Source organism: Paramacrobiotus metropolitanus, unplaced genomic scaffold (genome assembly GCF_019649055.1).
Source record: "Paramacrobiotus metropolitanus isolate TYO unplaced genomic scaffold, Prichtersi_v1.0 Parri_scaffold0000010, whole genome shotgun sequence".
NCBI classification, from domain to species: domain Eukaryota; kingdom Metazoa; phylum Tardigrada; class Eutardigrada; order Parachela; family Macrobiotidae; genus Paramacrobiotus; species Paramacrobiotus metropolitanus.
This window is the reverse complement of record NW_026570230.1, coordinates 1,190,935-1,213,273: the sequence shown is the minus strand read 5'-3', so window position 1 is coordinate 1,213,273 and position 22,339 is coordinate 1,190,935. Positions and strand designations below refer to the sequence as shown.

The following is a 22,339-nucleotide window of genomic DNA, read 5'->3' as shown; positions in this document are numbered from 1 at the left end:
GTAGAAGTATGCTTCTTTATGTATAGTAATAGTAATAGTAATAGTAATAGTAATAGTAATAGTAATAGTAATAGTAATAGTAATAGTAATAGTAATAGTAATAGTAATAGTAATAGTAATAGTAATAGTAATAGTAATAGTAGTAGTAATAGTAATAGTATGTAGAAGTATGCTTCTTTCACTTTGTATAGTCATGTACATACAGTACCGTATTTATAAAAATATTTAGCATGTATTTTGCATCATGTTGTCTGGACAGTGGCTGGTAACCTTTTGGGCTTGGCTTTGAATTTATTGTGATACCAGCCTGTACGTTATTTCTGAATTCCGCTTGAATGCATTCCTTGCTGTCATGCTTTGAGGCGCAAGTAGTTTTTGAAGTACAAATATTTTGAATTTGCGAAATATACGAGTATTACTTCGGTATCACAATTTCCACTGCATAAAAGGTAGTTTAGTGCAATTTTTATTATATTTGCCATTGTACGATCAACACTTCAAAACTGAAAACATGTAGCGATTGTTCATCAGGTGCAAGTTGAGCATTGCAAACTTCTGCTGCGTGGAAGTCCTTATGTACCTGAAATGTCGGTGAAAAGCATAATCGTTTTCACCGACATTGTCTGAACCGTACTTAAAACTTACCGACTTATACATTTTGCAGTACTGGAAAATTCAAAATGTTCAACAGGTTCAGACTAAAGACACTGTAGAACAAAATATCAATGTATAAGAGCAGTAAGTTATTTGAATCAATGAAACTCTACGACCGATCGTGATGTCCGATACGATGCGTAAGCAGATTGTAATTAGGAAAACGTTAGACAGAAATGCCGAAATTGCATTTCTCGGAAAGTGTCACTCTGTCGAAGCAATATGTATAAGCGAAACCGTAACGTTGTTTGTCTCCTACCGATGTCAACTGGCGCTACAAATATATAAAGCTCTGAAAACCTTTAGATTTCCGTACTATGTATATTACTGTAATTGACTGCTTGAGGTAAGGGTTTGTAATTTCTTTACAATGGCGCGGTTGTTGTTCTTCATCGGCATATTTTTCGCGGCGACTGCACTGGCAAGTGCAGGTGACAAGGACAAAGCCAAACCATCTAAGCCATCCTCCGACGATGACAAGCCTGCACAGCAACGCGGCTTGCTCGGCAGTGCCATCGGTGGCATGGTCAGCCTGGGTGGACAGGTCATCGGAACCGCTGGGCAGGTGATCGGAGCCGGCGTCCAACACATTGGTCAGCATGTGGACAATGTCGTCGGAGGCGTGGCTGCGCTTGCTGAAGTCGCTCTCGGCAAGAAGCCACAATACGACGCCCTGCCTGACAATTTCGAGTCACTGACCGCCGCTAAGAAGCTGGACCTTGTATGGAACAATGTGCAGAAAGGTGTGTATTCGATGAACAGTCTGCCACAGATGGATCCCTCGTCGACGCTCCAGCTGCCCAAGGTGTTCGATCCGGAATATTTGAAGCACGCTTTTCTGCATCACGGTGAGGAGATGCTGCCCGGCCGTCAGAAACTTATTCACAGCTTCGGCAGCGTAGCTAAAGTGGAACTGGTCATCACTCCAGAAGCGTCTTTAAAGTACTCCGGTATATTCCAGTCGGGTGGAAATGGTATCGCTCGTCTTTCATTGGCCGCTCCGGCGAATGACCTTCCTGGATTTGACTATACTCCAGGCAGGTTTTTTGTTTTCAGATAAATATTCGGAAACGTGTACAGACAGACAGACAGTAAAGAAGAATAACTTTAGCAACAAAATATATTAAAGCATATCAAGATAATATGTATCTAGTTACATATCCATAAATACATTATTTTATGCATTTATACATATGTATATACCCGTATGTATATATGTAGGTACCGGTATTGACTAGTGTTATGAATGATTGCAATTATTTCAGGCATGGCTTTGAAATTCTACCGAGATGGCCAAGAATCAGCAAACATTATTGCCATGTTCTCGGTGGACGGCCAAGGCAAGGACTTTAACTTCTTCGCCAAGAATTTCAGCAATTTCATTCCCAACGGAAAGAGCGCCTTCCAGTTGCAACTAGGGCCCAAATTCGAAGCCGCTATTCCCCTGTTGGAAGCCGGTCCTAAAGGTTGCGCTAGACCAGAAGACGCCACGAAGCTACCGCAATACGAGCAAGCAGCTTTCGACAGCCGTGGAGGGGCACCGGCTATCAATACCGTGCGCGCACCGTATACACTGAAGTTCGTGCCGAATCCTAAAATGGCCTGGCCTGGCAGCGACCATACCGATCTGCGTAAGCAGTTGGCTAAGATTCCGGAGAACTCTACCCTGTACACGATTGTGTCGATTCCTGAGAAGGGTGGCAATGAAGAGACATTGGGATCCATTGTTACCAAGAGCAAGTTTGTGCCGTCGCATTATGCCGATACGAAGATGTATTTCCGCCACCATTCACAAAGCTGCTTTATTGCTCCCAGTTCGGCTTAGATGAGCTGATTCGTACATAGCGGTGCAGGGAAAGTTGCAGCTGGTGTTATCAGCTGCGTTTAGTGCATACTTGATACTGCATACTTAGTGCATAGAGAACCTTCATTGCTGGTTTAAGGAAATAGCCAAATAGGTATAGCTGTTTTAGTTTTCTAGGGTTGCGTATTATGGTACTAATTATCGTGGTTTCCAAGGTTAATAGCAGATAGCGGTATGCTAGAATTACTGTCGCTGTTTGCTTCTCCATCTCTTGCATTATAAAATCGCTTTCACCTGATCGCACCGGCTTTTTATTAGCACTTCTTGCAAACTAAACATATAAATCCACTTTATGCTGTAACACAACAAAATTTAATAACAATAATAATATCCACTCTCAATTTCACAATAAAGTAAACACATAATTTTAACCAAGACGCAATACGATACCATTTCACCAGAATTCTACAATCACATTTTATGAGGCTTGCAACAGTAAACAGCCAAGCATCTTTTTACGGTACGTATATCGGCAGACACGTTAAGCTTTGGAATCCTCTTTCAACCTGCAATGGCAACCGTAAGAACTGGTGAAGAGTGTGCAGAGAATTTAGCTTACTCATCCTTCAGCAAAGGCCACTTTTGACTTCTGGGATTAAAAATGGGACTTCCATCCCAGTAAACGGCTCGTGACAAAGAAGTTCCGTAACTCCGAAAAGACGAGTTATGCGAATTGACATCGGTCGGCGTAGCGTCAGTGTTTATAGTAATGGCGGTTTCTTGAACAACCGGTGATTTTGGCTTAGCAAAGCGACCGGATTTTGGTGTGGAAGGCGGGCTCGGTGGCCAATGGTTCTCGCGTCCGTAGTTGTCACTTAATATGCAACAACAATTGTTAAGCAGAGAAGCACAAATTTACAGAACAAGAAATCGTACATGTAGAAAGGCGGCACCATATCACCCGGTTTAAGAGCTTCGTTGTTTTTGTTCAGTGGCGGCAGTTGCACGTAGGTTCCGCCCCAGTATTTGTCCTTGACAATCGGTGGAGGCTGATCAAACCTGGATAGCAAGTAATAGAATAAACGGTGCCTAACCAATAGGAAACGACGCAGATGCTTACATTTGATCGGTTACGGTGAAGTGCACTTGCATGTGGCGCTCAATGAACCAGTTAATCTGTAACGGAATATCGCGAACTTATGGCGTTTCGATACTAGAGTTATATGTTACGGCGATTTGAGCACAATACGCAGTGTTAGTGTTTATTTACATCAAAATCGTCATCATCTTCACCCCAGGGATTAAAAATGGTTTCAGCAACTTTCAACCATCCGACATAAAAGAGAAACTGGAAGAAACGACAATAAGTAAACTGTTTGGGCAAACCGAATTAGCTTATTCCGTGGACGCAGCACTCACTTGCAGGCTAGTAAAGATAGGGAAGTAGGTGTCAATGCCGTGACCTTTATAGTTTTTGCTCACATCCAGTGGCTGGCGAGCAAATAAACACGCACCAAAGAACGTGTATACGGCTAAAGTAACCACCTAAAATGAAATTTTGTTAAAGCGAACTAAAAGCTGCTGATTTAGTTTTATGGAATTTTTGGTTGACGTTGGAAAACATCATACGTACCTGAGTGTAAGCAAGAGGAATAGGCACCCAATTAAACATCCAGTTTCTTCCCAATTGAGCACGGAAAACTAAGAGCTCATCCATAATTTGTTTAGCACCAATGCCCATCGGATCATCCATCAAACCTTCTTTTCTCGCTTGATCCAACACTTTAGAAAACCATACGCACGGCACCCAAAACTTGCCGTGCTCTTTAATCTGTGAAAGATTTCAAGCTTGTATTGGTTGACTATAATATTATCAGTAATAAATATTCCAATGACAAACCTCCGTGATACTCTCAAACAGGGCCCTCTCCTCTGCAAGCACCGTTAGTGAGTAAGACTCGCATGCAATATGAACCATAGTGGTTCTATAGGATAATCGTCACTGACCTTTTGACAAAATTCCTGCATCGACCATGTGCTGCAGTGTAGGAAAGCGTTTTCGTGTAAGGACACTGTATGGACGGTTAACGAAGATGGTCGCTGCGGTTATATATCGCACCAGTTGGCGTCTGCAAGTACGTTTATATGTAAAATTTTCAGATTATAGTCGTACTTACAGGTCAACACAACGCGGAAGCAAAAAGAAACATATCGACTGACAATTTTCCGATAGGATCGTCGGACCATGTGCGGACGTTGTCTTACCGTATCATGTATGACCTTTCATCTTGTCCGTTTATCCAATAAATTATAAGGTATGACATTCTAAAACCAACTAGAAATAGTTATCGGGTTCTGACGAACACTGTTTTATCGTAATAAAGTTAACATACAAAACAAAAATTTAGAATTATTTGGAAGCCGTTTCAGCTCAAATTACCTGTCCGGCCATGGGTACGCGATCAGCTGTTCCCACCATCTGGATAGTACAAAGGAGACGTAAAATCCGAGAACAAAGGTCAAGGGCACAAGGTTAACAGTTTCCTCCAAATGCAGACACAGCTTCTCGAATACTCTACAAGAAGGTAACAATAACTATACAGTTACATGCCGCAGAATAGGGCAGCAATCGGTTTTGAAGTACTCAGTACTAACTTTCTCTGATCTTCGTTGAGAACCAGTCGGTATATCATGCTGATTATGGCAAATAATATTGCAAACACCAAAAATTCCCGATACATAAGCTTGTACACACTGCCGCGCCATCGTAGCAGCAGTTGACCCAGTTTTCCAAAGGTCACAGATTCAAGCTTTAGCTGGTAACGTACCGTCATTTTATAAAATATAGGTTCAAGTGATTATGAAAATTAAAGCTAACAAGTAAATGCTGATCCAAAGCCAATTATGAAAACGCATAGGGGAAATAATTAAAAAATACAGTAAAATTAATCATATTAATCATATGAGGAAATGATACAAACAATGCCCAAAAGGTGCAAATAAAATGTAGTTCTAAATAAAAAAATGTACTAATTATTAACGCAATTCATAATCGCCTTTTAAACAAAAATTAATCAAGAAAACTGCAATGGATGCATATAGAACCACGAGTTATGCGCCGGAGACTACGGCGCTCCTCATAAACAAGTACCGAAATCGTTTCGAAAAATTTTCGCTTGCACGACTTGCAAGAAAACGAGCAAAATGTTAAAAGGACCAGATTTTCCTCTTGGGCTGCTTAAGTATTCAACTCTGCCACGCTACAAGGTCAAGGCAAAATCCAGCCATTAATGCGTTCGTATCTAATGTTTGCGTTGCTATTAAATTTGCAGCATGCCCAGTGTTGCCTTGTTTGACCATCCACCACAATAGTGCTCTGCCCATCTCAGATGATGCAATTGTCAATTTTTATTTTCAGAAGTTTACTTTATGCGCTGCAAAGCACCGAATTGAGTGTTTTTCTTACATCCCATAGTCGGAATTTTTGCAATAGTTTGGATTTATTACCCAGACGGCACCATGAAAGTAAACTCATGTGCACGTAAAAAGAATAATTAAATTCTTAAAGCAGCTCTGGCGTGCTATGTCGGCCTAGTGTTCCATATCTACATTCTACATTGTTAAATAGGGGCATCAAGTGAAATTTCCGGCTAAGACAAATGGAAGCCGGGAATTTTACTTACATGATGGGGTAAAATGATGCACCTCGTTTTTATAGGAATATGGATGAAAACGATGGGTATTGTAATGATACTTACTAGTCAAATTTATTTGGACCTTTGTCTTCTCACTGCGTAGCACATAAGAGACCTGTAATACAGCATCTGTCTGTTTGTACGTACTGTATAAGCCAGATCTGTGTCGCTATACCGTATAATAGCGTATATTTCTACGCAAAATAATTGGCTAGATTTAAATTTAAACCTTAAATTTATCCGAGACTGATTTATACCCATAATCGACTGCGCTGTCTGTAACGTTGCGAAAGGAATGGAGATTTTGTCGGTGTAATTTTTTGTACATTACGGTATTTGAGTGTTACTGTATTCCAGGTTTTCTCGTATTAACTGAGCCATGAAATAAATCAAATGATTAACTATGAAGTAAATATAATTAATCGGCGCAATTATGCAGGTAGAAATAACTGGACTGACGTTTACTTTTTTTGCATCCGGCATCCCGGTGTTTTTATTATCATGGAGTGATGGAAAAGTAGCGATTCAGAAAACTATTTTGGTTTACACGGTATTTGCTTATTATTATTATTAGTTCAGTCAGTATCGCTGGAGCTGTGTAGGGCAAATTTTTGATCAATTGTGTAGGGCAAATTTTTGATCAATTACGCCAGCTGTTTCGTTTTTATCCATTGAATTCCTGAAACCATGGGTTCATCGTATCATCATTAATCAACACTTCTGAAGAACGTAATACTGATTGCCATGAACTATAGATATGTTTAATGCACTTGATTCGATAGCAGTGCCCTTCGGGCTACGTAGCAGGTGACAAGCCAGTATTCGATGAAGTGCTACTGGTTAAGCAAGATTATTTGAGTACAAAATCCTGTATTTTTACTTTCGTGTGAGTTTGTTGCTTGTGTGCTTCAATTATAAGTTCTGTTGATGCTTATATCAAGCCGACACCGAAAACATGTAACCGGAAAATTCAGATGCACTTCGTAGTATGTATCACTGCTGGCAGAGCACAGATGTAGAAACTTGCATAAATGGCACTCGTTAATTGTAGTCCAACATAAAGTCGTATTTTATTCTGTGTTGATAGTATTGCAGTTTTCTGTCAAGAATCAAAATGAACACGTTAAGTTTCGCATTCCATCGTGGTGTAAGCATCAGTTCAACGGTAAACCGGCAATCGGACGGCAAGCGCAGTCCGACTTTATCCGACGACAGAGAAAAATGTTCTCCTCCGAAAAGAACTCACACCGTGTCGGAATCCGTAGCAGTTAACATAACGGAGAAACGCACGAATGCTGCTGTCGAAAGAATGCAAGGACACTCACTGCCGATTTCGATACGACGATCGGATCCTAAAATGTCGCACGCAGCTAACAGAACAGAAAGTACTTCAGATACACTGGCAAAATCCGTGGAAACCGGAAACCGAAAAGGAATTTTGAAGCATATATCTGCAGTGGACAGCCAGTCAACAAACCAACAAAGACGGCGACCGGACGATTCGCTGTACAAGAAAACGCTAAGTAAATCGTTTTCGGAACGGTAATTAAACAATAATATTCGATGTTGTACTTGTAATAAACTGGAAATTTATCGTACGAAAGTACCTGATATTGATGCATAAACATGTAAGTTTTCCCGTATACTGTATGATAATTGAAATTCCTTACTTTCCTCTAGCAGTACTTGGCATATTTTATATTCTTGGTGTTACTACTATGGAAGTAGTCTGTACGTACATAATTTGTTCGCTTTTGCATAATTATTTGTTGTAAATAAGCGCTTTGCATGTATTAAAGCGAAACGTGTGCTGATATTTTGCTGCAAATCGTGTGACTCATTAATTTTGACATCGATGGATTCCTGAATTATTGCTCAACGTGCCAAAAAAACTACAGCGCACGCGTACGCTTCGTGTCGACGTTATTTTTCTGTTTACTTTTTTCTTATTCTCGAGTATCAAAAGGTGTAGCATAGCCTAACGGCCCTGATAATGATATTGTATACGCTACTACGTGATACTGTATGTATTGTACAATATAATACTTGCAATACATCGATAATTAATACAGAGTAGTTATCGATAATACAGAGTAGTGTGGTATCCGCAGCATCAGCCAACAACATGAGACTAGGAGCGGATAATGTGTTAATTTTGTTTAATATTATTACATAACGCTATAGGGCGCTCGGCGGAGCGGCGCTCGTTATACCGCAAAAATTATTATATAAGGCTTGAAATTATGAATGCATAGTTTTGCAATCAGCTCCACAGTAACTTCAAGTTTACAACTTAAAACTGATAAAGCATTAAAACCTTGCTTCGAACTAGTGAATATATTCAAGTTTTTAGCTGTACTATCTGTTTACTATCTGTTTTTAGCTGTACTATATAGATATTATATAGATATTCAGATTCTGCAATATCTGTATGTCATTCTATATATTTATATATGTAACCGTTCAACAGTCACAGAAGAAGTTTTAAGAGTCTTATAATTAAGGATGTTAGAGGTTATTGAGACTTGGACCACTTGGTACCTGCATCTGCATATAGCTGTACAATAACCGAGTAAATTGTTCTGTGGATGATACCACTAAGGAACACTCTTCACACAACGGATGTCTCCGACAACGCTTTGATCCAAATGTGTTGAACTTCCACCAACAGGTAAACCCATCCCAAATACTATAATTATGTAAACATTTCACCCCTCGGCAGTGACTTAAGAATTAGGGTTAATTAAGTACATGACCTGTTTATAGCTAGCAACGTAAAGAAATGAAATAACCTTTCTTTTGGAAACAGAAAGGCAATCACCCTTGTTTTTGTGCGGCAATAGGGTACTGTATTGTACAATCCCGAGTAAAACAACTTGCAAAAAAAACGTTAGTTAAAAAACGTTACGAATGTTAGTTAACGGCCAAAATTGAGACACCTCTGTTCACCTAACGGTAGTTACACGTTAAACTAACGTTTTTCCTACAAGCTGCAGAGTATTTACTCGGGAATAGAGTACGTACTACGATGCAGCTATGATCTATTCTGTAAATTAATGGCACTACAATTATTGTACCCATCTGTATGTCGGGAGATTCGGAGTCGCAAAATTCAAATACACTGTATGCTAGCAGTATTTGAGACTTTTTGAGTAAGGCAACGTTTGTTTGTAATGTTACGTCGATCGTCGAAAATATCAGAAAAATATTTATTAAAACATACCAATACGATAGAATCATAGCATAGAAGTATAGAATGCCTGTGCAAAGTAAAATTTCGGTTATACAAAAATAATACAATTTCTTGGTTATGCCTGTAATGATGTGATCTGCAGTTTCTGCATAAAATCAGGTATTCAAGCAGTATTCTAATACAATACTGTAGCGATAGAAATTAGATGTACCGCCAGTAGGAGTGTTAATTACCTTTCTCTACTGTTTATTGGTTGTTGTGTTATGAAGATCAGAATCCTAGTTTTCCTACTTTTACCGACCGCATCTCACGGTCAGAAACATCTTGAAATTAGTCTTGCTGCAGCTTGCTCCGAATCTTGCCCTGTGCTTATGCACTTCTTGCTAATGCGCTTCCCGTGCTTCTTGCTCCCGTGCTTATGCACTTCTTGCTCCTCAGCTTGCGTTGCTCACTGATTCTTGCTACGTTGTACTTGCTAATAAACACCTGCGATGACCTTGTGTTGTGTTGCGTAATCGCTATGGGATGATCGTGCATCTCCCATCATTGTCACCCTGTAAACGGTAGTCAGCTTCCGGTCAGCATCGCTGCCGACCGTGCCAGCCTTTCCCACACTAACAGCCGACAGATCGTGGTAAGGTGGATTAACCAACCCACTAGAACAGCAGTCAAACCGGCTGCTGTTACAATACTATGCTATACACTACAGTCTGCCGACTCTGCAGAGTCCAGTAAGTATGGGACCATGGGTGATGTGTGTATGTTTTTGTAGAAGTACTCGTATGTTTTCTGCGTTTACAGCATTAAACTCAAACGGTTGCTAGTACATGCTATTCAGGGTAAGCTGCACAATTTTTCACTTTTTTTTCAAACAGCACAAAATTCACGCTGAGGGCATCTAATCCAAGCAAACGCATTACACAAAAGCACAAAAGGGATTTTCTCACGTACGAGTACCAAAACACTGTACGGTTAAAGAGGAAAAACAGCCCTGAAAATTTGGTATAAATGAGAGAAAATAACGTAAAAAAACGGCAATACAGCCTCCTACACAGCCAGTGACGATCCTTTAAAAAGGAACGTAGGCCAGTGTAAGCAGTTTAATGAAGATTGACAGGGTGTCGTATCCCTGATCGATGACCAGACATCCCAACTTCTGGTCCACCCAGACAATGTGCTGCCACTGCATCAACAGGTTGAGCATCTCCAATCCGACGGTCATCACGATGGCACTCTATTGCAATAGTAATGCAGAAAATTAAAGATACTGGTCCATTCGGAAAGATGTTACGAAATACGAACACCCACCTCCAAAGAATTCGGATGGAAAAACAGGCTGGCGCATGAGAAAAAAACGGTTTTGGCATCGAAACATCACGGATAACCGTAAATCATTACAACGCATCAATACGTTAAAAATGTTGCTAACAATTAACAGCAAGTTGAAAGTGCTGCCACCAAAGCTAACAAACCGTTTCATTAAACGATCTGACAGAACGACAAATATTGCCACTCACCTGAGGAACAGAGCGAACACCATATCCCCGATGGCGGATGCCACCATCTTGGCCTTGAAATTGACGGGGCCCGCTGAAATCTTCTTTTTGATCTCGGGATGATAATCCAGCCAAATATTACCGAAGAGCAACGGTGAATACCACAACTGTCAACCGAGACACAGATCAGGAATAAATGTGCGCAAATGACGGGATGCCAGCAATTTTACATTATCACATATCTTGAATATATTATCTTCCGAGAAATCGGCCAGTTCTTAAGGTTTCAGCTTTTACTGATTGAGTTTACTCTTACCATGCCCAGAATCTGAGTGATAACAACGCCCGTCAGCAATGCGCCGTACTTCCAAGTGGCTGGAGCCAAGGCCACCGCTGCTGCGCTCAGGGTGATATCGGCTGTCATTTCTGTTGAATACTACGAGTTCTAAAACAGAAAATGCCAAAAGGATTGAACCGTACTAATCACAAATCAAAAACCGCCGATACGACGGACCTGTCCACGAGATAGACTAGTTCCAGGCCGTGCAAACAAAAGATAGCTAGCGAGTAGCGACGTTACAAGACCATCGCAAACCAGCAACAGTTATCTCTCGCTCGGAAAGTTATGTTGCTTGGTGGCTCTAAACTTCACACCTACCGTTAACGAGTGATGTTACCAGATTAATACGAAGGCCCAGTGTGGTTAAAAATTATATGATCGTTGTGCAGAACTTCCAAATTTCCCAGCGAGATATTTAAAAAAGTTTTCAGAGCCAAAAACGAAAAGGCAACCGCAAAAACGACCGCTAGAAAATTCGCGTTCATGCAACTGCAGGAAGTTCGGTGATATCATCTTTCAGATACTGTGAAGCCGATGAGTACAAGCGGTTTATTTGTGTGACGCTGTCAAGTACAACTCATGTCGAAACTTATGCATTATCCGGCTACCGTTTATCTTACCAATTAATTATTAAAGTTTAAATTTAAAGTTGAATTTTTGTTTTGTAATTTTTCTCTTATCGTATATATAATGAAATTTCGCGCTTATTTCGACGGGACCAATCTAGTTTTTGACTTTAGATCTTTAGCAGAAGTCATCTTTAAGACTTTAACCGATAAAGCCAAAGGTATATTTTAGGATAATTATCAAACAGACCACTGGTTTTGTTCGTGAACGTACGTGAAGCAAAACGTTAAGAAATTTAATTACAGTGAACAAATTCAATAACGTGAATAAACTTTATAAGAACAGTAAGTATTGTAAATTTGTAGCTCTGAGCTTTCCGTGGTCTTGAATAAAATTGCTCGATTTCCACTGTGTAGTTGTGCCAAGTTTTCAATAAATTAAGTATTGCAATTTGTTTTGTTTCCGATGCCGAGCAGAATATATATAGATATAATTATCTCCCGCGATCGCGACTGTACGTATCTGTATCTACGATAGAGCAAGAAATTTCACACGTATACTTCTAAACAATAAATATTTAATTATACCGTAGTCCTAAAGACGTAGATTTCGCACTATCACTACTCGTACGGTTCGAACTAAAACTGTGAGTAACTGTCTAACTGTTTTGGATTACTTCTTCAAAGTAAATTTTTAGCAAGGTGGTCGGACTACCGGTACGAGAACGGAGAACCCATACCAAAACTGTAAAATTTTCATCTCCCACTGAAGACATGAAGGTCGCTTGCGAGCCGGTACGGGTATCTGATACAGTGTGTACTTGTACAGGCTAAACTTTTAGCCTGTTCTTTAACCACGAATAGACTATACGAAGTGCCTTGCGTAATTAAATTTGTAAAACGAATTCACTATGAAATACGGCAAAGAAATAAACAGTAGAGCAGCAGAAAGAAGATGCGTGATGAGCGTCAGTGCGCAGCAAGCTAAACACCAAAGGTCAGCGAAACACAATGTGCCGGCTCACGCGTTGTAGCGTGCATTGCGTTCCACCGCGAACAAGACAGTGTGGTTTGCAACGCATTTTTAAATTAGCTGCATGCTGTAGAAATCCTAAAGGGAAAATCTTCAGAGATTTGAATCCAAGTTCGGATTTCCTATTAGGAAAACATACTTTAGCAATTACAGCCTTTGTCCCATATTTTCATACCGCGCGATTGTTGATTATGACGGCATACCCGATCTGAGACTAGAGACCTTATCGCGCTTGCGTGCTACGACTGACTACAATACACCACAACGTCCTGCGTAAGCAAACATGTACGATTATTAACAACTATTGATTCCGTCTATTGCTTTCAACCGGATGTTTCCCGCCTTATCATCCCGCACCCGGGATTTGATCGTCACTGCCGACACGCTTCGCAGTCAACAGTCAACGACAGTAAAATCACACCCAAACCGTAAACTTTACTGACGGAGTTTAGTGACTGCACGTTAAAACGCGGAAGATATCTGTCCAGCACCGGCGGTCGAGTATACGTTAGACGTTTTTTGCCCCGCGTGCCCCCTCGACTTATCGCGCCTTGCAGCAGTGTTGAAAAGGTGACATATTACGTGAGCACACTCACTGCCTGGCAGTTTTTGCACTTGCGCGCGTTCGTGACATACTTTGATTGTGAATGTTTAGTGTGTTGATGGCGTCAGGCAGTACTCGCCGGTAAAGTGCAGCGCTATACCTCCCGAATCGAATTGTGGTCAAGCTAGACGGATCGGCCCATCCAGGTAAGACAATGACGAATCTGTCGTAATGTCTCATCATTATGGGATTAGCGTCATCTGGATGATTCTGGCCATATACCAACCCGGCATCAACCGACGCTGTTGCCGACCCTCTCCATACCGGCACTAAATCAACAATGCCGGGAAGTTAAGGGCCATGAATAACAAGTGTAGCCTCGTTTTCAATATAATCCCGCATCAGCTAGGGCTGTAAATGTTGCTATCAATCCATGTCCAGTCGGAATTGTGTGTCGCGTTCGTTCGTTTCCCGTAGATTAGACGTTAACTTTTACTCGCTTTGTAGTCTCACGCGGTACTGTATCGGTTCCAGGATCCCTTGTCGGTCAGCGGTCTCTGTTACTACTGGAAAATGTTCCTCAGACTTTTCTTTGCTTTCATCCTCTTCGAAGCCTGCCTCGGCCAGTTCTTCACTAACGGTCGCTATGGGAAGCGATCCCAAGGAGTCATCGTCGATGATCAAGGTAGGTAACGCTAATGAGTCAAATATCATCTTATCTTGCTATACATTTCTTGAACTTGCACTTAGCTAACTTGCTGTTAGCCGTAATGTTTTGTACTACACTCATAGTTTCACAACCAAACAATTTTCGATGTTTGTGGCATTGAAATCCTTTCATTATTGAAAAAAAATATAAAATTCGCTAACATTAGGGAATTTTATATTTAATTCGCTAATACAGCGAATTTTGTCTACGCGGTATCAGGGTGACCTTTAGTGCACCAACATTTAAACCGGCAAGCGAGTAACACGCATTCGTTACCTGATGTTGTAAATATTTCATGTTTACATCTACATACTTATAGCTTAAAGCGTGCCCTTTCGTTTTCTTACTGTTAAAAGAGCAACATCCCGCGAAATGAAGAATACCAATCCTTTGGTTTACATCTCGTAACTCGAATTATTTGACACGCGAAATTTTGCGCCGGTGTACACAACAGTGCGAAAATGCGTGGCAGGCCAGTCAGCAGCTCATACACAAACGTATCAGGCTTTGTTTTATTGGAAAATTCTTATCCTTTCAAATATCAACTCGATTGCAAGTAGCCAAAAACAGATTAAACGCATAAAAAATCTCGCAAATGCAATTTTACAAATATTAATATAAATCTGTGATTATATTTACTACTTCTTTCTTTCCTGTTCTACAAAAAACCGCTATAGTATGGTTGTACCCCCGCATTTCTTGTGGTTGCAATCGTCTACCCAGTATAGCAAGCGTTCAATATGTATCAACAAATACTTAAAGTATCACCATCTATTTCGGTTATTATTATTCTTGCGTCACAGCTGGATAATATTGCTTTAAAGTTAGATTTGGAAGTAAAACCAAAACATCCATTAACGTCTTTAGCACTGTTAAGCACTTCTGCATGTATGCTTGACGTATAATTTTACAAATATTTTGCTTCCTGATCAGAAATAGTCTTTTTAACTTTTTACAAATCTTACAATTATTTTGCATTTGGTGCAGATACAGATACAAGTAAAATATTGTTTCGAATCTTTAGTTAGTTGGTTCAAATTCAGATGGCAACTACTGCGCAAAAGTATATTGTAATTAAACTTTGTATTGTGAAATTAAATTGAAAGTTTTCGCATACGTTTTTTTTTAAAACATGTGGCTTATTTATCGAAAATAACGAAAATAAGTTTTCGAGGGAAGTCACTCATGCTAGTAGAAATTTCGGATTGAAATGCCGCTAACATGCACGTGGGAATTAATCTTTCAGATTACAATTTAATTTAATTAAATTTTAATTGTTAACACACTATCGTGGCGACAGAGTCTCGTGTCGGTCTCAGCATTATTGGTTCTAGTCTGCAGCAGTATCTGATTGAAGTCTGATTCTGAAATAACCGCTCCTTTAATCTTTTAAATCCGCCACGCGAGAAACACGTGTTGGCTAAAATTAGGTCCCACACCCGACCTCGCAAGGATGCAGGAATTTAACAGCGGTAAACTGATTAACACACAATTAACTGGAAGAAACGAATCAATTTCCACCCATCGAAATTAAAAAACGGGCATTCTGTGGATTAGTTTTTGCAGTCTCTACCACATTCCTCATTATTAGAACCACCCAGCAGCTATCAAGCAGCAGTTATAAGTTTAGTCAAAAAGGGCACGGTTTTTATTAATACTTCTGTTGCGAAACGAAAACCTGTCTGAGAACTGCCTCAAACTGTAAATGCGCAAAATTACAGCAATTTGACTTTTAGATACATTCATACTATTTGATAGTGGGGCCTACAGACTGCAGTCTGTCTTGAGTACTACGTATTATACAAATTTATATTATGTAGATTTATTCCGGTAAAGAATTATAAGTTATAACTGCAAGCTGTTTGTAATAAATTATAATTGCAAATTTTTTTTGCCGAAGAATATTTAATTAAGATTATTATATACAGGCGCCAGTCTGGAGCTGGGATCCCTTTCAGCTGCGGATGGGACTAATCCGCACTTGGCGTGCATCTACACCGGATACCAGGATCTATTTCGGTGTCAAAGGTCAGCAGGAATTTCGAATATAAGATGAGAAAACCTGCGTCATATCCAGATAGCTTTAGCCTGTACATGGTCAACGGCTAGAGCCATCGAAAAATAAAGCATGAGAGTTATCTGAAAAACTATTGAAGCCGGTAAATAAAAAATGTTTTACGGTATAATTACGTAGATAACTAATCTATCTTAACTTACGCAACAACAGCGCTGGTTCACAAGTTCACAACTGATCTACATGTTGGTAACTTTAATTTGTTCGATGCAGGCTACCAGCGGATTCATCGGGACGGATAACCAGTTCCATCACAGCCAAGTAGCAAGCCGCCAAATTATATAAGGCTGTCTTGGATCAACGTATTGTCGCCGCGTACACCCGGCTGGTCTAAAAAATTGCCGTCAGTACCAGAGAACGTCAGCTCCCTGTACATACGCTGCAATTCTTGCTTTTTGTTCTCATTCTGTTTTACACATAACAAAATAAATACCTGCTACTGCATTACATAAATAATGTATTGATTGTTCGGCTCCTTGAAATGTCTTGTTTTGCGTCATTGATTATAATGTTATATGTCAATCTGGACAACACCGGCTTTTACTGCGCTACTGCGCCGTATAACATTTTTTATGTCCATTTATCTGTTACGAAGTTTGCCCTGCGACGCACCATGTTTTAAATATTTGATCATCGTGACTTTTATGACGATATCGCTGTAATAGCCCAACTCCCTCTCTATTCCTTTCATGTGACACTGCGCAGATCTGATTTTTACAATATACATGGATCGTGATGAAGCAGTAAAAGTGGCGTTTTTTCTCCATGCCAAGGAGACCCTGGTTCGGGGCGGTGCTGTTGCGGATTTATTGCCCATATAAACCCTCCATTACGTGCAAAAGTGCGACATGACACTGCCTTTAATATTTCCATGCTCCTGTCTACATAGACAGCGGCGTCGATGGATTAGAAAAGCCTGGATAGCTTTTGACATGGCACGTTTTTTCTTCTTAAGTACCAGCGACCTGGTAATCCAGTTCGATGGCATTGTCGCACCACGGAAGTACATATACAGTCCATGAAATAAATGCAAATAAAATCGCTTTTGGGACCATTATAAAAGAAACCAGCAAAATGATAAACAGTTGTATACTGACAATGAGCGACTAACAACTTAAATGAACTTTTCCAGTTCAACGGTTAATTTGAATCAAGCAGATGTAAACTTTGCAAAAATAGCTGATAATTATTTACTGTTTTCAATTTCCACTGCGAGTGATTGGCGAGAAATTACTTGCGCACAAAAAGTCGTCACTAAGTCATTTTCAACAACTGCAAACTGGTCATCGATAACACTTGCGTCATTTCATCTTTAAACTCCCGCTGAGATCTGGAGATCCCAGACAGTTCAAATGGCGGTTCCATGTCATTATTGTTTACATTCAGCTACATCAAAGCCTATGAGATTTTATAAGTAAAGCTTAGACAATCTCAGATTACGAATAACACGCGTTTGATATAATGGTTTCCCGTTTTTCTTTGCACGTGCACAAGTACGAGTACAGTAAGTATTTTCAGCGGCTGTACTCAGGTTTCTCTTATGCCAGCAATTAAATTTGCAAATTCCATAATAAACTAAATCCATCCCGCACTCTGAACCTCGACACACTGGTAAAGGGACTAAAGAGTAATGAGTAATGACCAGCGTGACGTAAAATTATACTGGCTATTAGCAATAATACTTCTATATGTTGAAAAGTAGTTGAGGACGTGAAATGGCTGCAATAAGGATCACTGCCACAAATAAATATTGCTAAACTATCGCCTCAAATCTAAATCTGGCAAAATGTTTCGCTTCGAAACAATAGCATCATTGCTTCAGCTACACGAATTGCACTTTACCATGTATTGTACAATACAGTTTTTTTGTTGTTGTGCGGCGCCTATCGTTAAATGCACCGCATGCACTGCTTTGTACCGGCATGGTATGTGAACACTGTACAACATCGCTCGGAGGCATTTTCCAGTTAGTGGTGAAGGTCGGTGATACGGAAAATCCATATTTTTACTGGTATTTTCCAATCCTGCTCATCATGGTATCTAGAATCCATTGCAGTCTGCGGCAATAAATTCTAAACTGCAATAAATTCTATCTGGTAACTTGTAGCTAGTTCTTTACCGTCTACCACTAGATGTTATATGCACAGTAACATACTGTTACGAATAATTTTGCGCTTTTTGAACATTTTCCCCTGTTGTTATTTTATCTGTTCTGTTTCCACTAGATTCACCGATCAGAAAAAGAACCTAACCACGTAAATCATAAACCATGGCAATGAATGCGGCAGTAAATTTAGCGGATGCCGTTCTCGGCCGTAAGCCCGTCAGTAGCGGTCCGAGCGAGCCGATCGAGGATCCAACGACCCGCATGAGCGCCGTCGTCTGGCACAAAGCTCTGGATATGCGATATGAGCTGGTGCCGCGTCCGGTCATTTGTGCGCCGACCGACGCTATCATCCGGGTGACGGCCACCAGTATCTGCGGCAGTGATCTGCATGTCTATGCCGGGGAAGTGCCGGGGATGAACGAGGGCGACATCGTCGGACATGAGTTCATGGGGATTGTGGAGGCCAAGGGAGTGGAAGTGGAGCTGCCGATTGGAGCGCGGGTGGTTGTGGCTTTTGCTATCATATGCGGAAAGTGTGAATTCTGTCAGCGGGGAGAGTTTTCCAGCTGCAGCACGACCAATTCCAGTCGTGTGCAGGAGCAGGCGGTGGGGCATAATTCTTGTGGCATATTTGGATTTGGAGCTTTAGCAGGTACAATAAATAACGCAATGTACCGTGGTACATAAGAATGCAGATATATTACTCCGGGAAACGCAGCGCACTTTTAGGCGCTTTGTCGGTCAAAAATAAACTGAACCAAGCTGAAGAGTTAAGTTGTATTTGGAATTCATAACTGTAATAAGAAAGCAGCCGGTGTACATGAAGAAAAGCCAATAAAATAAAGCAAAATAAAGCACTACTTGTATTACATACGGATTCCTGTGTTAGTGTTACCTAAATAGTATTCCTTCTACTGGTCCGTACAATCGTGACACAAATGAATCGTTGAATGTGGCAGCAATCACTTTGTTTAAATATAAATAAAGTTATTTGATTACTGAATAAACTTCTTAATTACATTGTTTTAATTTGAACATATACAGTTTTTATTATTGGTAATGTTGCGTAAGTTCAGTCGGTGGACTCTGTGCTAAATGTCCTATTTGATAAAATGGGCGTGACCTTTAAATTCAGCTCTTTCATAGGTGACTACAAGGGGGGTCAAGCCGAGTACGTCCGTGTCCCTTTCGCCGACTTGAACTGCTTGCCCATCCCGATCGATCTTTTAGACGAAAAGGCCTTATATCTCTCCGATATCATCCCCACCTCCTATCACGCTGCACGCGATGTCCGCGAAGGCGACACCGTGGCCATCTGGGGTATGGGCCCCATCGGACTGCTGGCCGCTCGCTGGTGCCAGATCCTCGGAGCACGCCGCATCGTCGGCATTTCCGGTACAGCCTACCGACTGGATGTGGCCCACAAGAAGCTGGGTATCGAGGTCATCAACTATAACGAACAGGACGTTAACCGGACACTGGCCGATATGGAACCGCGCGGCTGGGATGTGGCTATCGATGCCGCCGGGTACCGGTTCGCCAAGGGCGTCTTGCATAAAGTCCAACGGACGCTGATGCTGGAGACCGACACCTCGGAGACCATTACGGAGTGCTGTAAAGCCCTGCGGCCGTTCGGGAAATTGACGATTATTGCCACGTATGTGGGTCTGGCCAATCAGTTTCCCATGGGGATGTTTATGTTTAAGAATCTGACGATGCGTTGCGGGGGGACACCGATCCAGAAACTGTGGCGGTACTGCTTGGAGAAGGTGTTGGATGGGACGCTGGATCCGCGGTTTGTGGTGACGCATTATATGCGCTTGAGTGAAGGACCGGAAGCGTACAAGTTGATGTATGAGCATGAGGATAACTTTATCAAAGCACTACTGCGACCGGATTTGCCACCGGAATTGAAACCGGCTGGAGCCGGAATTTAGCTGTAGCTAAACGGGTTTATAACGCTTCTCAGCTCAGTTTTGCCCGTATATGTATCAGTTTTGCACGCCTGTATTTATCTTAATTAACTGGGAACGCTGTAGCGTTTCCTGGCTTATTTCGTCAATGTGATTATTTTATTGAAAAGTGCAAAAATGTGAAACTTTACTAACAACAGTGTTTGTTAAAAGACGAAAGATGCAGTGCAATTAAAAACGCCCGAACTGGCAGTATATGGCATAATAACTGGCATAATATCTGTACTTCTATACAATAAGACCTACTGCTAGAAGCTTTTGTAGAAAACATCAACCAGGTTGACTACCAGTAACAATCAGCAAGGTTAACAAATCACGAAAACGATCTCGAAAACGCAAAAAAATACGTTATGGCAGTGGAATTTCACGCAGAAAATTTCGTGAAAATAAATTAATACAAAAATCGCATGGCTCACAATATATTCTTATACCGCTCAGGTTTTATTCCCGGCAATCAATGTTTGAAACCTCCCCTTTTCATCCTCAAACGTAAACGTCACCTTACGATATCCTTAAAGTCAGCTGCTTCATCAGGGGTAATTTTTTGGGATCAAGCGCCAGCATCTCATTCATTGTAAGCGGCCCCCATATTCTGTCCTGGAACGAGTTGAACCGGACGTTTCTCCGGACTGGCACGTTTACTCTCCATTGAAGCCAGAACGTTCGCAGCCACGAGACTTTCATTCCGTCCTACTTAAAAAAATAGTACAAATAAACCAGCTAGAGATTTGTTAAGTAAAAACATCAAACATATAAACGATGAAAGAAGTCAATTCGCCTGATGTTCCCTTTGTCATCAGTTGATGTTCCGTTTCCACTGCTGAACACTTGCGCCGAGGAAATGGTTTCGCGATGCTCAATCAAACATCCCCCGGAAACATTACCTGGGGCCATTACAGATAACTGAGCATTTCCAATCGCATCTGCTTTGGATCCAATCCGATCGCCTTCACACCTGGCTAGTTGATAACTGGCACGAAAGAAATATCCCCACACTCTGACTGCCGCAAATTCCAGCGTAGCTGAACCGGAAGCTGCATCGGCCAAACGTAGACTGAGTTCGGAGTGTGGAGATATTTTTTTCGTGCCAGTTATCAGCTAGCCAGGTGTGAGAGGGTAGGTACAAAGTGGTCCAAATCTAATTTCACAACTACAAATATTAAAACTAATGAAACCTTTACCGGTTTTAAGGACTTGGACCACTTTGTACCTACAGTGAAGAAAGAGGGAATTGGGTTCATGCTCCAATTCACCATGCGCATACTTAATACTCGTACATACGCATACATGCGGTTAATCTAATAATCGAATAGCTCAACACTGCAAACTTTAAAGTAACCAAACTACAGGTGTGGATATACATATAGACTACAGAGTACAGGCGCTTCTACAAGAAAGCTCATATCGTTAAACGGCAGAAAAATGGGATAAAAAAGAGTTTCTTTGAAAAACCCGATGGCTCTACAAATCGAAAAATACGTAGCAGTGCAGGAAAATACCTTTATTCCCCGAGCGATCAGATCTGAAATGAAATCCGAGTCCGGAATGGCGCTTTTCTACAAAATAGCCATCATCTAAATAGAAATTTCAAGTAGAACTGCAAAACCAAAGAAATTTTCAGCGCGGCACACTCGTCTTTATGAAACAATCTTGAATCGAAATAACACTGTCCGCACTCCGCAGTAATCTCGAAAAACCGCAACGTTACGTACACGAACTTAGTAGAATACCTGCACCAATCAAGAAGATTAAAACAAATTTCGCTCCTCCACCTCGACCCGCTCTTCCTTCATTTTCAGTCCTTCCAGCACAAATTCCTTACAATCTTCAAAACTAATATCACAGGGATGATGGGATCCACCGCCCACATTATAGCCTTTGGTGTAAAATAGCCACCTGTAAAAGGAACAGTCTGAAGCAAATTTCACTAAAAACCGCGCAATTGTTGGCGACATAACGGAATGGCGATAACTGCTTACTAGTACGAATATACGATAAACACTTTAACAAAGTAAAATTGCAACATACCGTTTTCCGGTTTTCCACCAATTCGTGGCCGAATTCGCCCTGTCCGGCTACAGAACTGCAATACAAAGTAAACCGTTTAAAAAAAATCTAAACGATTTTAAATCACAGATTTGTTTTATTTAA

The 22,339-nt window shown here is 40.9% G+C and overlaps 5 protein-coding genes and 1 long non-coding RNA gene across 8 annotated transcripts; 3 read left to right on the top strand and 3 right to left on the bottom strand.

The window, feature by feature from the left end:
• Positions 1–9: 9 nt before the first annotated feature.
• On the top strand, positions 10–2,747 carry LOC129583293 (uncharacterized). Its single transcript, XM_055475050.1, has 2 exons — positions 10–1,691; positions 1,920–2,747. Exons 1-2 carry the CDS (start codon positions 1,025–1,027, stop codon positions 2,477–2,479), a joined length of 1,227 nt encoding a protein of 408 aa, XP_055331025.1. The 5' UTR covers positions 10–1,024; the 3' UTR covers positions 2,480–2,747.
• A 19-nt stretch (positions 2,748–2,766) lies between these two features.
• Positions 2,767–5,650, bottom strand: LOC129583289 (bestrophin-3-like). The gene is made up of 12 exons (XM_055475043.1): positions 5,114–5,650; positions 4,899–5,033; positions 4,724–4,783; positions 4,466–4,587; positions 4,359–4,390; positions 4,092–4,289; positions 3,878–4,003; positions 3,729–3,806; positions 3,579–3,634; positions 3,395–3,517; positions 3,078–3,332; positions 2,767–3,024 (listed from the first exon to the last, which is right to left on the bottom strand). Exons 1-12 carry the CDS (start codon positions 5,290–5,292, stop codon positions 3,000–3,002), a joined length of 1,389 nt encoding a protein of 462 aa, XP_055331018.1. The 5' UTR covers positions 5,293–5,650; the 3' UTR covers positions 2,767–2,999.
• A 4,545-nt stretch (positions 5,651–10,195) lies between these two features.
• LOC129583405 (uncharacterized) lies at positions 10,196–11,662 on the bottom strand. The gene is made up of 5 exons (XM_055475188.1): positions 11,501–11,662; positions 11,159–11,287; positions 10,864–11,009; positions 10,655–10,682; positions 10,196–10,580 (listed from the first exon to the last, which is right to left on the bottom strand). Exons 2-5 carry the CDS (start codon positions 11,264–11,266, stop codon positions 10,416–10,418), a joined length of 447 nt encoding a protein of 148 aa, XP_055331163.1. The 5' UTR covers positions 11,267–11,287; positions 11,501–11,662; the 3' UTR covers positions 10,196–10,415.
• Positions 11,663–13,175: 1,513 nt separating this feature from the next.
• LOC129583219 (uncharacterized) lies at positions 13,176–16,747 on the top strand. Of its 2 annotated transcripts, none has more exons than XM_055474922.1 (4): positions 13,176–13,531; positions 13,860–14,010; positions 15,963–16,062; positions 16,322–16,747. In XM_055474922.1, exons 2-4 carry the CDS (start codon positions 13,899–13,901, stop codon positions 16,371–16,373), a joined length of 264 nt encoding a protein of 87 aa, XP_055330897.1. In that variant the 5' UTR covers positions 13,176–13,531; positions 13,860–13,898; the 3' UTR covers positions 16,374–16,747. The 2 variants fall into 2 exon arrangements, with proteins under 2 accessions (XP_055330897.1, XP_055330895.1); XM_055474920.1 differs by having other exon boundaries at positions 13,833–14,010.
• Positions 16,748–18,137: 1,390 nt separating this feature from the next.
• Positions 18,138–20,384, top strand: LOC129583218 (uncharacterized). Of its 2 annotated transcripts, XM_055474919.1 has the most exons (3): positions 18,138–18,204; positions 18,334–18,867; positions 19,362–20,384. In XM_055474919.1, exons 2-3 carry the CDS (start codon positions 18,378–18,380, stop codon positions 20,150–20,152), a joined length of 1,281 nt encoding a protein of 426 aa, XP_055330894.1. In that variant the 5' UTR covers positions 18,138–18,204; positions 18,334–18,377; the 3' UTR covers positions 20,153–20,384. The 2 variants fall into 2 exon arrangements, with proteins under 2 accessions (XP_055330894.1, XP_055330893.1); XM_055474918.1 differs by having other exon boundaries at positions 18,161–18,867.
• Positions 20,375–22,047, bottom strand: LOC129583220 (uncharacterized). Its single transcript, XR_008689766.1, has 3 exons — positions 21,919–22,047; positions 21,688–21,744; positions 20,375–21,072 (listed from the first exon to the last, which is right to left on the bottom strand). It is a non-coding gene; the product is annotated as an uncharacterized LOC129583220 (long non-coding RNA).
• Positions 22,048–22,339: the final 292 nt, after the last annotated feature.

Coding starts and splice junctions, on each gene's coding strand:
- LOC129583293 (XM_055475050.1), top strand. CDS start 1,025: ATGGCGCGGTTGTTGTTCTTCATCGGCATATTTTTCGCGGCGACTGCA. Junction 1,692..1,919: donor TGGATTTGACTATACTCCAG/GCAGGTTTTTTG, acceptor CAATTATTTCAG/GCATGGCTTTGAAATTCTAC.
- LOC129583289 (XM_055475043.1), bottom strand. CDS start 5,292: ATGACGGTACGTTACCAGCTAAAGCTTGAATCTGTGACCTTTGGAAAA. Junction 3,518..3,578: donor TTCACCGTAACCGATCAAAT/GTAAGCATCTGC, acceptor CTTGCTATCCAG/GTTTGATCAGCCTCCACCGA. Junction 3,025..3,077: donor TGGCCTTTGCTGAAGGATGA/GTAAGCTAAATT, acceptor TTGCCATTGCAG/GTTGAAAGAGGATTCCAAAG.
- LOC129583405 (XM_055475188.1), bottom strand. CDS start 11,266: ATGACAGCCGATATCACCCTGAGCGCAGCAGCGGTGGCCTTGGCTCCA. Junction 11,010..11,158: donor TCACTCAGATTCTGGGCATG/GTAAGAGTAAAC, acceptor CTCGGTTGACAG/TTGTGGTATTCACCGTTGCT. Junction 10,683..10,863: donor GTGTTCGCTCTGTTCCTCAG/GTGAGTGGCAAT, acceptor CTCATGCGCCAG/CCTGTTTTTCCATCCGAATT.
- LOC129583219 (XM_055474922.1), top strand. CDS start 13,899: ATGTTCCTCAGACTTTTCTTTGCTTTCATCCTCTTCGAAGCCTGCCTC. Junction 14,011..15,962: donor AGTCATCGTCGATGATCAAG/GTAGGTAACGCT, acceptor TATTATATACAG/GCGCCAGTCTGGAGCTGGGA. Junction 16,063..16,321: donor GATCTATTTCGGTGTCAAAG/GTCAGCAGGAAT, acceptor TGTTCGATGCAG/GCTACCAGCGGATTCATCGG.
- LOC129583218 (XM_055474919.1), top strand. CDS start 18,378: ATGGCAATGAATGCGGCAGTAAATTTAGCGGATGCCGTTCTCGGCCGT. Junction 18,868..19,361: donor TGGATTTGGAGCTTTAGCAG/GTACAATAAATA, acceptor GCTCTTTCATAG/GTGACTACAAGGGGGGTCAA.